The 17,218-nt window shown below is 41.0% G+C and overlaps 1 protein-coding gene across 8 annotated transcripts in view; it reads right to left on the minus strand.

Moving 5' to 3' along the window:
* Positions 1 to 17,218, minus strand: part of RUNX2 (RUNX family transcription factor 2) — a 224,477-nt gene that overhangs the window by 130,973 nt on the left and 76,286 nt on the right. For all 8 annotated transcript variants that reach the window (XM_062638491.1, XM_062638496.1, XM_062638494.1 and 5 more), the window contains one exon: positions 16,848 to 16,952. In XM_062638491.1, coding sequence (XP_062494475.1) covers positions 16,848 to 16,952 — 105 coding nt within the window. The remainder of the gene's footprint in view (positions 1 to 16,847; positions 16,953 to 17,218) is intronic.

Raw genomic sequence — 17,218 nt, forward strand, 5'->3', positions numbered from 1 at the left:
CACATGTGCTCCCTGCCGGTGGCAAGTGTGCAGCAATCCTGCTTATCTTAAGCCTCTTTTATTGAGGGCTAAGCTAAACCAAATCAACTTGCATTTATGGTGGGCCAAGAACACCTTACTGGGCAGCTGCTGTGTCTCAGCTGACATGTGGAAACACAGACATCCCCTGTAACTTGATCATGCGTCTTACTTAAGCCCTGAAATTTTCTCAGTATGGACTCAACTGCAAGCTGAAATTAGGTGCAATTTCAGGTCTACCTTCTTTCAGACTGAAGTGGTGCAAAGGGCTAGTGTTCACACTTCACAGTAGAGCAAATTCCACGCATACATACCAAACCTATAATGATTCTGTAAGTTAAATATATTGTTTGTGTTGAAATATTTGAACATCTGTCTAATGTTGGCAGCCTGAAAAATACACTACTACACAGGAACCAAATGATAATTATGGAATGGAAAAAAAACCTCATGATATGCTGTTTCATAAGCATGTAGTACTATTATGTAGATACATATATGCATATATAGGCATATACATAATGAAAGTGCAAAAAACCTCAGTGAAGACCAGTAAGAAAAATTTAAACGTTAAAAGTCTGTCTCATTGAATAAGTGAGACTGTGGCTGGAAACACACAACAGACATTTCTACTCAAGTCTTCAACATTTCAACTGTCTTTGAATGTAAAAACAACAAAAAACAACGGTGCTCTCATGAAAAGGCCAAATTCACAATGCAGAGACTGCTCCTCCCCATCAGGCAGGCATTCATTATTATTTTAAATATGTAAAGCCTAAAAAGCTATAATAATATTTGAGCATGGTGTGTATCCTTTTAATTCTGCACATACTCATATTGTTACTCCATCAAGCACTTGGTATGAAAGGTCTTCTTTATGTGCAGGTGTGAAAGGTGTGTATACAAATTAAGGAACTATCTCGCTAGCTGTTCAGTCTGGAGGAGCACATGAAAGAACCTTATTATAATAACCCACGGGATTTATTTTTACTCTGAACTAGGACTCCCAGGCTCCAGAGCTGATCCTGTCCTCTTTGCACATCCAAGACTGACATGTCAAATGTATTTGGTGAATTCATTTTCAAGTGAGCTGCGCATCTCAATAGGTGCGAGCAATCCATTCAAATTCACGTTTTTTCAGTTCAGGTAGGGAAATGGCCTTGTCCTCACAAAGTGAGGTTTGCCAAGGCCTGTGCCCTCCCTGCAGCTCCAGATGGTTGTAACTGCAGTCATATATCCTGGACAGTAGTCTCAAGGCTGGGGTTAAACAAGCAGTTTGTTCCTCTCTTACATAAGCACCGAAAGACAATACTACATTCGAGCTCATAAAAATATTTTAATTGGTGATGATTTCCAGACAAGTATGTCAAAATTAACTCAGAGTTGATGCCCACTTGCTTAAATTTCATTCATCTGGGTTCAAATTATTTGCTTAAAAGAAGAAACATTTCCTTTTATACACACTTTGGTTTCAACCTCTGAAACCATTGCTAGAAATTAGTCCTAACCACCCAGTCGGCTGCCTCAGAAACCAAGCTCAAATCCATCACTTTAATGACATCAATAACAAATACACAACTTTAAATTCTATTGTGAACAGTGGCATACCAAGAAGCATGTGTAGCTGTCATCTCGTTAGTCACTAGAAAAACACCAATGAAACCAAAAGAGCCTAACCATGATAAATTATTCAAGAGTTTAACCTGAGACATTAACGAGCGCTAAATAGCTTGTTTTCATGCTTGCTTAAGGAGATTTGTTTCAAATCCCACCAACCTCCCCTGAATGTTGCTTGGTGAAACCGTTCATTCTTGTCAAGCTGGTTTTCCTATTCCAGCTAAAACGGCAGGTTGCAAATGTTTGGTTAAGGATGGCTGCCTTCCCCACCCCTCAAGACACACGTGCGCATGGAGGCTACCCCATAGTTGTAAAGCTTCCTCCCCACAGCTGCTCTCAAGTGGCCTTCTCAAAGTCAGAAAGTGTATGGCTGATAAAAACATGTGCGCCTGATTGCAGTCATTTACCAGTCACCGGTAAATGACCAGCCAATGGTAAATAAAACGAACCTGAAAATAATACCTACCTACCCAGCAGTTTAATCTTTTCAGCCTTTCTCTTTTATCTGGTTTTCATCTTTCTGGGCTGTACCAGTGTAGAGCCCCTAAGCAGGCACTAGAATAGCCTGGTAGTTGCCATTCTCTGAACGCAGCACCAAGTATTTAAATCTGAGTAAAGGCTGACTTAGTGAGAGGCTCACTCCTACAAGTCACCTTTCCTTCCTGCAATGCCTTCAAGGAGTTGAAGGGATTAGGATCTGAAGCCTAAAACAACTACACTGCTCTGATACAGCAATATAGAGCAGCAAGATACGGTGGGAGCTCAAAGCTAATAGGATATAAAAAAAATAAAAGCACCCATTTGTCCATCTTGAGGATGGACAAATATGAAGTAAAAATAAATAAATAAATAAATATGTTTCCATTTATTAAAGGAAACAGAAGCTTTCTGACTCATATTGTGATATACCTTGGATGGGAATATGTCTTAAAAACACAAATTGATCCTCACCTTCTTCCCATATTCATGTCACTTCTGGGGTAGGGTAGTGCCAGAATTCGCATTTCACACAATGGGAACTGAGGCTGAGAGAAGGAGGTTTGCAATTTCCACTGAAGTTTGGTTATCTGCTTATAGGGATTTTCAAATGCTCAAACGTCATAAAGTTGTCAGAGGCAGATGACAGACCTGGAGAACCCACGTCCAAATGCATCAGTCACTAAACCATCCTCCTACAGCCCTGACTTACTCACGTGGCTACAGAGTGCAGGTCTTGAAAACTCCCTGATGTGAGAATTAAAGGAGGGGGGAAAAAAAAGCATAGGGTAGGAGTGTTTTGTTCTCTTTAAAAAGAAACATTTCTTCTAACAGACAGCCATTATGCTGATGTTCCAGATACGCTAACACTGCTTTTTGCTATATACAGTCTAAATCGTCATTCAAACAAGATGTGCAGGCTTCCAAAACAGGAGCTGTCTCAAATACACTCAAAAAAACTGCATTGTACTTCAGTGTAAAACTGTTCTTCAGTCCATATGGGAGATCTCAAGCATTTGCTGAATCTGGCTTTATTTCTAATGGAATTTATGTTGGAGAAACCATTTTATTTTGACCAGCTTAGTTTTCATGCCAAACTTTTTTTTTCCCTTCTAAATTCTGAGCCAAATTTCACTTGACAGGCAGTATCTTCTTTGAAGAGATGACCTAACAGATGTAATTGTTCCATGTTGCATATGAGCCCTAAAATCTAATCTCTCCCTGAACTCGTGTCTTTACAAACATGTGAAGCCGTCTCAGAACTTTAAGTTGTTCTGCATACTGAACGTAAATTAAGTGAGGGGTTTTGGAAATTTTTTAATAACTCGTAAAGCTGGATTCTGGATTCTGGAACCCGAGTGCAGGGCACACTGAACTAATTTAAAAATGTAAATATAAAAAGATATGACCCATAAGTGACAAATTAAAGAGGGAAACGTAAACGGTTCGCAGAGCGCACTGCCCTCCACCGCTGAGCGCTTATGCAGCGCAGCCACTCTGGGGTCAGCGTTTTCTGGCAGCTCCAGACAATAAAAAATGCATAAACTTGCCACACATGGTAAAGCTACTGTGTCTGACATAACACTAATGCAGAGGCCCAGAGAGGTGACTGAACCCTGGCTCCCAGCTGCATCAATCCCTGTTTTAATCACCCTCCTGACAACACTTCCCTTTCAGCTCTCAAGCTGCTTGGCTCCCGAGGACGGGAACACCGTGGTAACAAAAGACATGGGGGAAATCTTAAACAAAGTTGGAGCAGCGACGGGAATAAAACTGCCTATGAAGGTACCTTTTGCCCAGCACTCAAACCTGTCTCCAGAGAAGTTTAACTTCAAATAAAAAACAACGCAGTTCTCTGCTCATCCCTTCACTGCTGCACTTCCTTCACTGTTTCTTGAGGCAGCTCCAAGTAGAGAGTGTGTGTTTTGCTCAGAAGAAGGGAAAGATTTCTATGAGAGAGCAGATCTCAAGTATAACTTGCAACACTTCCTGCTTCTGATCAGCTCCTCCAATTTACAAACCTGTTAAAACAACTCTTGTAGGTTTTAAATGGGCCCAACATCTTCAGCAGCTCTGAGTCACATAGGAGAGGAAAAGGTAACAAGTAGTTTCTCACTGGCTGACATCAGGGTATCCAAATCACCACAGACCCTGCCTCTGGCTGCACCTATCACACATATTATTTCTGACGAAGGACTAGCCATTTGCCCCAGATGTTACATAGCTCTACACCCTCCCCAGGAGGCTCTCAGGAGCCTGAAGTGCCTTTCTCCACATTCACTGACTCCACCTTGGCAGTGATACTGGGCCTGGATTTTGCCCATCCTGAGGTTCCGACGGTGCACAGACGAAGACCGAGCTGCCTCTACCTGAGCTAAGGGGGACTCAGAGAGCAGTGCATAGCCAGCCCCAAGGGATATTTAAGGCAAAGTTCGGAGGGTTTTTTTCTATGTTAATTTCCTGTGGTTGTCATCCTTAAACACAAGGGTTTTTTTTCTAAAAACACTCTTTTTCAGAAGCACTACTGACTACATTGTCACTCTCAGTTCAGCAATGGGGCACCGAGGTGTAGGAGCACTCACAGCAAGGAGCTATGAGTAGTCCCAGCCTCCAGCCCAAACTTCTTTCTGCTCATGCTCCATGTGTGTTGCAGCCTGCACAACGTATGTGTGGACCATGCCAATTCAGTTGAAGTGTATGCACACCAAATTACCCCTCTGAAGAGGCAATGGGAGGGGAAGGAGAGTCCTGCCAAATGCTGGTGCCTGGAGGCATGCTGCCTTCTAACCTGCAACGCCTCCAGAAGCCCTGCAGGCTGCGGTGGCTCTTGTTTTATCTTTTACAAAGGTTGTTGCTCTCTCCAACACGTCCCCAGCGTGCAGGCAGGAGTCACGTCATGCTCTCATGTGCTCCTGGAGATGGCGTCTCACTCTCTGCCTGCCCATCACCAGCCAAAGACCTGTTGAAGTTGATGCTGGAACTGCTGCAACCCATGAGGAGACCCTGCCAACTGCCAAGTTAATCTTCTATGCAGGATTTACACCGAAGCTAATGGATTATTCTTCAGTGCAAATTAATACCACGGTAGATTAACTATGTTAGAGGTGGGCTCACAGGACTGCCTATCATTAAACCTGCCCAATGCTTCCGATAATAAGACCCGATTTTCAGTTGCTTGCAAGTTTACTGAACTTTGACTGTTTGCATTCCACTTTTTCTTGCATGAGTAAAGAACAGATTTCTTCAATTTCCACCAAAATGTCTCAGACATTCCTCGAAATAAGTTAGCACAGGGAAAATGGAGCACCTTGAAAAATATTTCTGGCAATCTTTTCCTCAAGAAGCTTTTTTTGTTGCTGTATTTTGGAATGGACATTTGAAATTCAGCAGTTTGGCTTTTTTCTCGGTGTTTTTGTTTGTTTGTTGTTTTTTTTTTCCAGAATCTCCATTGTAATCCTTCCAGATTTGGTAAAATTATAAAACTTTGAAAAATAAAATTTCACATAATAGAGTTTTCTTAGATTTTATCAGCTAAAAGCTTTGATTACAGCTTGGCAAAGCTGATTGCTGGCCCACAGACTTTATGCTCCTGCCACACCATTTTTTGTTGTGACAATAGTTAAGTTGCTTAAACCAAAGTGTTCACAGATCATATTCACTGTGTGTTCATACTTTTCCCAGCGCCTGGTATGAGACCTTCAGATTTATTCTTCAGGAGTACTGACCATTCACCACTAACTCAACCTGAACACTATATATTGTTATATATAACATTTTGAACAATATATATCAATATATATCATTAGATCTCTAAAAAGTAAGAATAAAAGCAAGTGAGTGTGTCCTATGGCTAAACCAGAACATGCTTTTACAGTGAAGGACTGTTTTGTCACATACACACGACATGCATGAATTAAAGTTGCACTTTATGATAACCATAATCTTGGCATGTCCCAAATCTGAGTGCTCAGACATGGACTTCTCCTACTGTAATTTTTGTCTGTAGTGTACTCACAAAGCAAGACTCAGAGCTAGAAGTATCTGCCCTTTAATCAAAAAAGATCTATTTCTTTTATGACAAGTTATTATTTATCTGGTGTGTAAGTATCCCCTTGTTACATACCGTAAATCTATATTTATTCTTTTTTACACCAAGTCACTAGAGAAAAACAGTTCTCATTTTAATTCTTAGTGTTGCATGTATATAGTTAGTGAGGTGTTTACTTTGCACCCACATGGAAGTAAACACGCTTCCAGAAAGCTCCCTTCACCCTTAAGCTGGGTCTAAAGAACGGTCACTGTTACCTGGTTTTTGCAAGCGCCAACCTGTCTGCTACCTGTCTATAATAAAGACTATCTCTACAAGCCAACTGCTATCACACTTCTCTTTTGCTGCCATCTTTCAGGAATAGCAAATATCAAGGAGAGTGAAACTAATAACATAGATCAATAGGTACGAGTACATGCAAAATGAAAACCCTACCTAAATACCAAGTATTTAGTATATCCTTCATGTGCTGCAATTATCCTAATTCTCACAGGTGCTTATGACTGTGGGTCATACCATAGGCAATGAATACTGTGGCGTGAGACCTCTTCACGGCACTAATAGACATACCCTGGGCTCACTCTTCCAAAGAGAAAGATAAAGGCTAATTAAACTGTCTGCCGTGAAGCTGATGAGGATTACGTATAAAAGCCAGACTACTGCTGAGCTGTAGAGGCCACAGCCTCTGGGACTGGAACAGTAACAAGCACATCAGCATGGGGAAAGATATTTTAAAGCAGGATAGGCACTTCTGTGTTGAGTGCCTTAGAGTTGCAACCAAGCAGGCATGGAAAACATAAAAGATCACACAGTGGTTATTTATGTCTAACGACGAGGGGTTCACCTACAACCTAAATTGTAACAAGCTTCAGAGAGCAGCCCTTCAGTGTAGCTGTTGAAAAAGCAGGCACTAAAGCCCCCTTTTAAAAGGTTTAAAGAACAATAAAAATGAATATAAAGAAGCATTTCAAAGCTGTGTGCTGCTGCAGTTGCCAGTAAGCAGGTAGCTTGTTTAAAGCCGATTGTTTAATGCCGATTTATTGTTTAAATACCTGCATGAGACTGAGCGCCAGGCCTGTGGCCCACGCTGCTCTGCATTCCCTCTGCAGTTAGTGCTCACTGACAGTCTCCCTCAGAGATCTGCACACTGACACTTGGAGATAGTTAGGGTGGGATAAACCAGCCTCTAACACATAACACACATCTCACTCTTGACTGCAATGGGCCAGAGATGACCCACTGAGACACCACCGTATCTAGCATTTAGGCAAGTCAATCCACCCTGCACCTCTGAAAATTTGCCCTGTATGTCCTTTTATAAGAAGGATTTTCCTTTTGACTGCTCAGCTGATGAACTGAAACACTGAATCATTTATATTCACAGCTCTATTGCTGAACCCTGTTCTGTAGAATCACAGGATCAACTATGTTGAAAAAGATGCTCACGACCCTCAAGTCCAACCACTCCCCAAGGACCTAAGGGCTTTGTCTAATTGTTTTTGAACACTTCCAGGGATGGTGACTCCACTACTTCCCTGGGCAGCCTGTTCCAATGCCTGACTACCCTTTCAGGGAAGAAGTTTTTCCAAAGATCCAGTCTGAACCTTCCCTGGTTCAGCTTGAGGCTGTTACCTCTTTTCTTATCACTTCTTACTTGGGAGAAGAGACTGACTCCAGTCTCACTCCATCCTCCTTTTAGGCAGTTGTAGAGAGCAATAAGGTCCCCCCTGAGCCTTCTTTTCTCCAGACTAAACAACCCCAGTTCCCTCAGCCGTTCCCTGTAAGACTTGTGCTCTAGATCCTTCATTAGCTTCTTTGTCCTTCTCTGGACCTGCTCCAGTATCTCTCCTTTAATGAGAGGCCCAGAACTGAACACAGTATTTGAGGTGTGGGCAACATTTCTGTGTACAGAGGTAGCAATTTTATTATGGCATTGGTTTTGCAAACAATTGTTCAAAGACATCAAAAAAGACCAGAACTGGGAGGGGACACATAGTGGACCCATAGCCCAGATCATCAAAGCTGAAGAATGTCCAATCTAAAAGCAAAAAGCATGTTCCACAGATCCAAAGTTTATGGTGGTAAGAGGCCCAAGGAATGATAAGTCAAATTATTCTTAATTTAACTGTATCCTAGAAACCTGGAACCAACTCTATTGCATTTCGTATGTCTACAGTGCTTGATAAATTCACTAAATTTGTTGAATTAATTGAAGTATATTGTTGTCTAAGCATCTGAACCTATGTTCTTTGTTATGTATGTACACATGCAAAAAACGTGTAATACGTTCTGTACTCGTTGCCAGTGGTTTGTACCACACAGCAATTGTGTATTATATTTTCAGGTCTCTGTTCTTTTCCAGCTTCTGTACTGAGAAACACAGGTCTGAATTTTCAAAATACAATAAATAATTGTGAGTACTATCCTTTTTGATGGGTAATCTCTGGATTTCTGATCCCTTTTAATATAACCAGTTAAAATTGGGCTTCTTTTGCAAATCTAATCTAGCATTTAACATATGTAAACAAACATACACTACATCAGTGCCTGCCAGTGCCTAATCCTCTCCAGGAAGATGCTGCACCGATGTGAAGCTGTTGTACATAATTTCCTACTTGTCTCACAACATATAATGAGCTTGATCCCCATTTCTATCAAATTACATTATAAATGCAAGAGCTGGACTTATCCATTTCTTCCGCAGCACACTCCTTGGTGCTCGTAGAGGTGAGGATTTTCTTGTTGAGCTCCAAGAACAATGAAACTAAACACCATCAAGTGCCTCTGACTGCACGTGACATTTAAGACCATGTCTACTACGGTGGGAATTAATGAATGAGAAAGCGTATGAAGGTTTAAGGAAGCAGACAACTAATTGGCATTACTCACATGGATTACAGACAGGCAGGAAGCAGATTCTACACTTGCAAGCACCCTGATTAATACTTGTTTGGCATCCTGAATTTAAATTAGCTGGGCTACTAAAGAAGCAGGGTATTATGAAGTGGTAGCAAAGTTCACAAAATGAAGGTACAAGAGTTTGATGGAAGCAACAAACATTTACGCCGGCAATAATCAGGTAAAAGGGTTTGCCTTCCCACACTGTGGGAAAGATTACATCTCAGAATCAAAGGAGAATGGGCAGCATGTTAACTATGGAAAAGGAAGGAATGATTAACATATTCTGATGTGAAGCAGGGAAGTTCAAAACTTGGAAAATCTTTAAATGTGTTCCCCAATATTCTTCACTTTTAGGTAACACCTAATAAAGTGTATTATCACCTTTAAGTTGCTTCTTCTGCAGCTATTTTAGTTAGTGTCAGAATTTTATTGAATGCCATGCCTTAATTACCTGAGTTTTAATCTGAGCAGTTCACACAACCCAAACTGAGTAGGACCCAAGCAGTACTTGACTACTGAAATCCTGCAAGAGGTGATAATGACACCTTAGGTGATAGCATCAATTTTTAAGGTATGTGTGTATTGCAGTCATTATGGCAGCTGTATAGACACTTCAAAGACAGTTTTAAACAATTCCATACATTGTCAGAAATGTAGCATGGACTGCTCACATTTCAACTGAAGACAAAGCATTCACCCAAGGAGCTGGTTAATCCATACCGAGCTCCATGGTATCTGTGACTCTATTGCTAACCCTCCCTGAGCTCCCTACTTTAAAGTTAACTCAGGCTGTCTGAATTTCACAGCAGTCATTAGGCACACTTTAGGACTATAGTATCTCATAATCTCATCTGATTTCAGCCATCTCAAAAACAGGGTGCCTAGTCTAGGCTAGTCATCTAGCCTCCATTTATAATCAATGGAAAGGGACAGAGAGCTTTAAAATGTAGTTCACTGCACTCTAAGATCGGTATTACGATAGCTGGGATGAATCACCCTCTGCAAGTGCCTGTGTCCTTTCATTCACTTCAGAGGAAACTTACCCTACATGTCTAGTTTTTGAGGTGCTGAAAGGCACCCTCAGTCAAGACACTGTTTTCCTGAGTAAGCTGATCTACTGCAGATGAAACAGGGGATCTCAGCAGACACATGCATTAAGAAACACAGTTCTTCGTAAGAGTGAGGTTTCCGGCATCCCAAATATAATGCAGCATGAGATCATTTTGAAGTTTCAATTAAATGTGATATTCATCCTCATTTCCTCTTCTGCATTCCTTGTCTGGTTAAATCAGCATCTGTGTTTCGTGTCTGGGATGACCATGTTTCAGTGGAGAATGAAGTTTATATGGAGACTAAAAATAAACTTTATAAAAACCTTATAAATAAATTTAGGATTGCCAGCAAGGAAGAACTACGTTAGTACTCTACTTACTCTGATGCAGTGACACCCAGATGTACATGCCCTGTTCCCTACCTCCCAACCCACTTTGGAAAGCGGAGGGAGAGGTAAAAGAGGTGTTACACTGAAGTGTGGGAATAAAATGCTCACAGTAGTAGCAACAAGCTAAATGCATTTCAAAAGAGAAGATGTACAAGTGTTCTCTTGGGAGGAAAGTACAGAACAAAATGGTCTGGGAAAAGCTATTAATGCCTTTTTTTTATACCATCTATCTCCATAGTACCTACACGGTGTAGTTACAGACTTACCAAAATGGTTTTCACTTTTCCTTTCCTGACAGTTGTGCTGTATGGAGATGCAAAATAGACTCATTGCCACCACTGACTTCATTTGTTTAGTTACCACCCCTTTTTCCATCAGAATTTTTCACAGAGACTGTAAGCTACTGAGGGCAAAACTCTCTTATACAACTACGCAGCACAACTCTGCAGAGGAACTCTGATTTTATTTGTGGCTTAGAGAGACACTTTGAATACGAACAGCAATAGCTGCAATATCAAAAGAACACCATGATGGTCATCTTACACGCTGAATGTACTAGGAACAGTGTTCCCTCTGCAATGAGATGGAAACAGTTTGTTCTGTTGAAAAACTGAGACAGCATTACTGTTGGTGAGGATAGATTAGAGAATGGGTTTATCCTCAGACTTGCCCATTTGTTTTACTTAATTTTCTCAAAGCCTTTTCCCTCTCCATGCAACAGTGAATACATGGTCAGTCTGTCACCACTCTGGGCAGCAATGTCCTCCTATGGAGACATCCATACTGTACCACATAGGTCACTGAGATTTCAGAACTGCAGCGTATTCATTCAAGCCATGAGTGAGCTGAGTAGGTTTCACTTTCACCTTACCCTACCCAGTGCACCAGCAGACAAAAGTTACAATCACTGGAAAATAAATTCTTTTTACTCTCACAGTCTATTCCTCCAATGAAGAGTTTTTATGCACCAGCCCCTCTCCAGCCACAGTGGAAAAAACAAGAACCCACAGGTCCTTGGGATGCAGCTACCACCCCCGACAGCCTCCTGCACACCTTGTTCCAAAGACGTGCATGGTGGTTGGCGTAACTATAAGAAGCACTGATCTGTGGGTTACACACTCATCTCAAACATAAACCTAAACCACTGGAGTATATAATGTCTGCCACCTTTGATGAGGAACACTTGAATCATCCCACCAGTTTCTTACAGCCTCTGGGAATGCTCAGGAGCTCCAGTCCCCAACTAGTGTGGCTTGTGAAATTGCACATTTGCAAAACAAATAAACCAGCAGCAAATGACAGTGAGTGAAACTATGATGTCTGGCACTTTACACTGCAAAAGGATCCTGTGTTGTACCACTGATATCAGAAACACTGCAGTTCCTTACTGGGGACCTCAGCACAAGAGGTCAGGTCCCAGCTTCTAAGTGGTCAGGTTTAAATATGCTAATGATAGTCACAGGAAAGAGCAACACAGCATAGCCACGCTGAACATTTATTTGGCTGTATAATCACATTTTGCCTCATTTCTTACAAAGGGGCATTATAAGGCAAACATTGAGCTTCACAAAGTCATTTAGAGCAACTTGCAAACCGCCAGACTGCCCACTCTGCCTTCCTCTGCTCCCACTTACGCTGGGAGAAATCCGGAATAATCCAGCTGATCTCAGTAGAGATTTGTCATTCTGAAAGACACCAGTGCGAGTCACAGATTTTCTAGCTTCGGTTTGGATGAAACCCCGGGACTCGTTCATCATATCTCAGGGTAGTTAGCATTGACTGTAATTAAAAACCTCCTTGCCATGCCAAAACACGTTGATGCAAACTTCTGTGCTCAGCGTCTGCAATGCATCGCTTGAAAAAACAGTGATGCTACATTTACCATCTGGGGTGGATGCACTAGGTAGGACCTGCCTGTAAAATTCTCTCTTGCTCTGAAAACCCTCTTTCTGTACTGCCCCAATTTACTACAGAGCAAGAAACCAGAGTCAAATCAATATATTCTTGGGAAGGAAGGGGGGTCTGGCAGAGTGGTTTTTGAAGGCAAGCCAGAGAATATTCTAAACAGGGGACACACAGCATGTTTTAACTGCTGTGATAATTCTGCATAAAGAGATGTTAAGGATCTAGCTCCTTGCTGTAGCATGCCATGTGTCCCTGAATAAAATTACTGCCATGCAGGCTGTTAGCAGAGGAATGCGTAAACAGACAATGTATCATTGCATCAGTTCCACAAAATGTTGCACAACACAAATGCCTCTCGATGTGTCATTTCCTGCTTGGCCACCAGCCCAGCTCCTGACAGGCAGTCAACAAAAAAAAAAAAAAAAGAAAGAGAAAAAAAGAAAAAAAAAATTAAAAAAAAAACCAAAACACAGCCCAAACCTGAAAGATTTAAAGCTGTTTTACTCCAAAGCACATTCCACTAACCCCAGACTTATCCCTCCACCTTCCACCTGTGACAGAAAAGCAGGAGAACTTCCTAAAAACTGCTATGGTTTGAAGTCGAGGAATCTCAAATATCTCACTCACTTATCTACGTTTTATAAGCCAGGTCAGCCAAATAGTTAAGAGAGAGCCTGAGCAGAACCCCTCTCACCAGCTTTCGCTGGCTTCTGCAGCGCGCACAGACAAAAAGGAGATGTTTACTCATACCTTTCATCACGTGTGCACCTTGCAAGCTGCAGCGGCAGAGAAATATTCAGGAGCTGAATGAAGCCGAGCAGTTTTCTCCCTGCTGAAACGCTTCAGTTCAACACTCAGAACTACTTTTCCATTCACACTGACTGATAGAGAAAATTGAGGTTGGTGGCTTTGGAAACTACTTTTAACTAGATAAGAACTAAAGTCTTTGGAAGCCAGCAAAATATTAATATACAGACTTCTCCTTGCTCCTTCCTCCTGATTTCCCTCCTAATTGGATTTCTACCAAAAGCAAACAAAAAAAGAGGACATGATTCCTACTTCCTATAAAAGGACAAACCATTATCTATTTTTAATGAGGTAAGGCAAAGGCATTCAATGGGGGGCTCAGCTAGAGGTTTGCGGGGTTATTGGTTTTATTGTTCTGTTTTTTTTTTCTCTTTGAGTTCCTTTACAGTGATCTCTTGCTATCTGTTGGGCAGTTATGACCTCATGACAACTTATTTCACCGGAAAACTCCTTTCAGCTCTCCCAGCTGGAAGGCAGCTCTGCTGGCTAAGATCTGCATATGGCAGAGGTTTTACCCTGGATATGAGGAGAGAAAAGAATCTGCAGGATTTCCCAGTGACTCCCAAAAATCTTATACAACCCCCCCTCTATACTCCATCACTCAGAGTGCAGTGTGCTATCTCAGTCCAGCACAAAGACTGTACAACACAGTAGATGTCCCTGGATGGCAATCTAGATAGACTGAAATAGATAATAAAAAATAAATAACTCTTTTCCAAGGAAAAATCAACAGAAGATCTTTTCTCATACAGAAATGGGCAGGTCTTCCTAACAGGACAACCTGATATCACTGTCTATTAAAAATTTTTACAATAGTAACAGAGAGACAGGGCAGTGAGCTTCTACAAGCATATGTTTAATACAGCTAAATGGCACTGGAGTCTCTGCATGCCATGACTGTTCAGCACTCTTGAAGTCAGGCTCTAAATGATTATGATATCTGTCATGGTACTGCTGCTGCTCCTACTGCTGCTTGAAAGCACGCAGCATTCGTTCACTCGACTCAACTTGCCAACAGAAGGTCAGAGTGCCTTGCCTTACAAATTCACGATCTAAAGCATGATGTCATGTCTTTAAATGATAAGCTGGCAACAAAGTAAATGACATTTTGTAAAGATGTGCATAATTTTATGTTTACGCTACTTAGAATGAAGGTTCTAATAAGTCATCGGTTGTGTTCCTTTAAAGGGAAGTCTTATAACTGAGATGAATCACAACTGCAAAAGATCAAAGTTAAAAAACATCAATGATGCCATGGGGTACTTTTTAATCTTGTAATGAATGATGATCATGTGCTCTTATGAAGTTGGTCCAACTGCCAACGCCAGATGTGTATATTAAGAAAAAAGTTGTTTGTGATGTGACAGCTCTGGTTGAGCTGCCAGAGAGAGGAAAACTAGGATAACATGCCTGAGATGTTGAAGTGAAATACAGATCCTGGCAGAGAGGGGCACTGTTTGCTGATACATAATTTGTTAAGAAAAACACATTAGCTATCAGAGCGCCTCAGTGAATTTAATTCCTAATTGCCCCCATCCACCTAATTTTCCTTATGCAATGTAAATGCCAGAAACACTTCTTCAACGATTACTACCAAACAGTAATAAATCTACAGGAGTGCAGGGGCTCTCAGAAGGAAGCAGAACTTCAGTGAAACTCTCACAGCTCACTGGAGCTGCTCTTTCCCTGAAAATTCAACTCTAATAACTAGTCATTCTGGAGGTGCCGTAGCCTTGAAAGCATCAGATGGCAGTAACAGAACTTGCAGAACCAAACTGACCCTAGAGCACAGCTTCACTATTCACTGAGAAAGCCATTCATTGAGAACAACAGGTATCATGTAAAGAGGCCTTTCAGGTCTAAACTAGAAAACTCCATCAAAACTTGAAAATCTTATTAAGTTGTATGAACACAGCCTCACTTTTAGTCCACTGGACACCAAAATGGTCAGTCCCAATGCAAGCAGGTTCCCTTTCTGTGCTACACAGGATAGTGCAAGCTGTTCTCTGCATCCTTTTCAGACCTCTCTGCTCTTCCGCAGTGGTTGTGTCCTCTGCTGGAAGATTCCCTCTTTTGCAGTTGCCTCAATACATACATGGAAGAAGCCTCCAAATGGGAACAGCTAAATGATACATAACTTCCTTCCTGGTTTTTACTCTATGAAAGTTTGCCAGGTGTCTCTAAGTAAGCTACATAGAGCACCAGGTGCAAGTGAAAATTAAAAATGGGAACTGGATAAGCTTAGGAGAGAAGTCAGAACAAAAATCCCCTTGCTATGACAGACAGACACTTCAGCTGTAAGCAGGTAGCAACACAAGTATTTACATAATGAAATTTATCCATAGCTACTTGCTTTTTCTTATCTGTTATTCGAGGTGAAACTCTACAGGCTGGACAGTTGTCACATAAGGCATTTCAGTTCCGAACTCTAAGTGCAAGAGAAGGTGACACCGTAGCGTGTATTAGATTGAGAAACACTTAACTGCATGAATTCTGTCTATGTTTTTCTACTTCTGCCTTTGTGGTAAACAAAACTCCATGAAAGCTCCTTAAAGGTCTCATTTGTATGTGCAGATCAAAGGCAAAATAATTACTTGAGATGCTTCCATTATAGGGATCTTTTTAATGCAGTTATTCATCAAATAATTCTTAATCTCTAAATGTAATTTAAATACAGCTATATCTAGTTAATCCAATCAATTTAGAAAGAGTCTTTAGAGTAATAGAAGTCCTTTAGATTAACAAAAAAATCCAGCACTGGGTCATCAGTGATACCCATACAATGTGAAATTGGCTGCTAGCTGAGAGTGCTAGACGGAAAGCTGTATAAAATGCCGTGTGTTAACCAGACTTGACTGTACCTAAAAGTGCTACCCATAAAACTGCTAGAACACGACAAAACACAATTGTCATAAAAATATAGCCAGTGAACACTGCAAATAGATTCTTAGTAAGCTAGGAAGGTGTACTGCTATGAGATAAACATGCTGAGTGAAAATCTGCTGGGCTCTGTTTAAATAAAACATACGTTCTGTGCACAAATAAGAAACAAAGACCATGCTGTTGATATGCTTTTTTTATCTTTGGCCCCCAGGGGTCTATGATGAGTCCATAGCTGAAAACCAATTTCAGGTATGATGAGATTAACCAGGTGCATTAATTATCTGATGGCAAAAGAATTTAAGGGCAAACAAAAAGGCACTATACTATATATGTTCTCTCTGCTCTAGGACTGATCCTGAAAGATGAGTCTCCTATTTTGCTCTAAATGTCTTCAGCTGGAAGCTCACAAGAGTTTAGGGAATTCAGCATGCTGCAGGATTGTGTCTACTATGCCTCAATCAGATCATATATAAATACAGTGGGTTTAGTTCTCATTTACAGTGGCAGATAACGTATCAAGACCTTGATGTGAATGAGAATCAGGCTCGTGACTGCCCAAATTCAGCCAAGCACTTAAGTGTGTGTTTAAGGCAAGTATGTGTGTGGTCCAATACACTCCAAATTAAGCATGCACTTACATATTTTGCTGAGCAAGAACCAATGTTTGACAAAGACATATATTTCATTTACAGGTCTCTGGTAAACAAAATTAAGCAGATGTAAGTGCAAAAATAAGAATATAATACTCACTTCTTGGTTCTCTTGGCCCATCCACTGTAACCTTTATAGCTCTGTGGTATGTAGCGACTTGGGGGGGATTTGTCAGGACAGTTATTGTCAAAGTAAAGCTCTTCCCTACAAAGGGAAAAAAAACAACAAGGAATGAGTGATTACAACATGAAAACAGTCACATGCATGTTCAGTAAAGAATCAGAGACGCTTAAAATTATTCCCTGTCGTTACCACAATCGTGAAAATTAAAAACATAACTGACCATAGGAGTTTTCTTCCCCTTCAGTTTTACTCTATGTCAAGAATATGTCCATGTGTTGACAATCTAAATGTTTCTTATTTAATAATGGGTCATCATACAATGACAGAACAAAAGTGATTCACTGCTG

Source organism: Pezoporus occidentalis, unplaced genomic scaffold, assembly GCF_034315485.1.
Source record: "Pezoporus occidentalis ecotype Australia unplaced genomic scaffold, CSIRO_AGI_Poc_V1 ctg57, whole genome shotgun sequence".
NCBI lineage: Eukaryota > Metazoa > Chordata > Aves > Psittaciformes > Psittacidae > Pezoporus > Pezoporus occidentalis.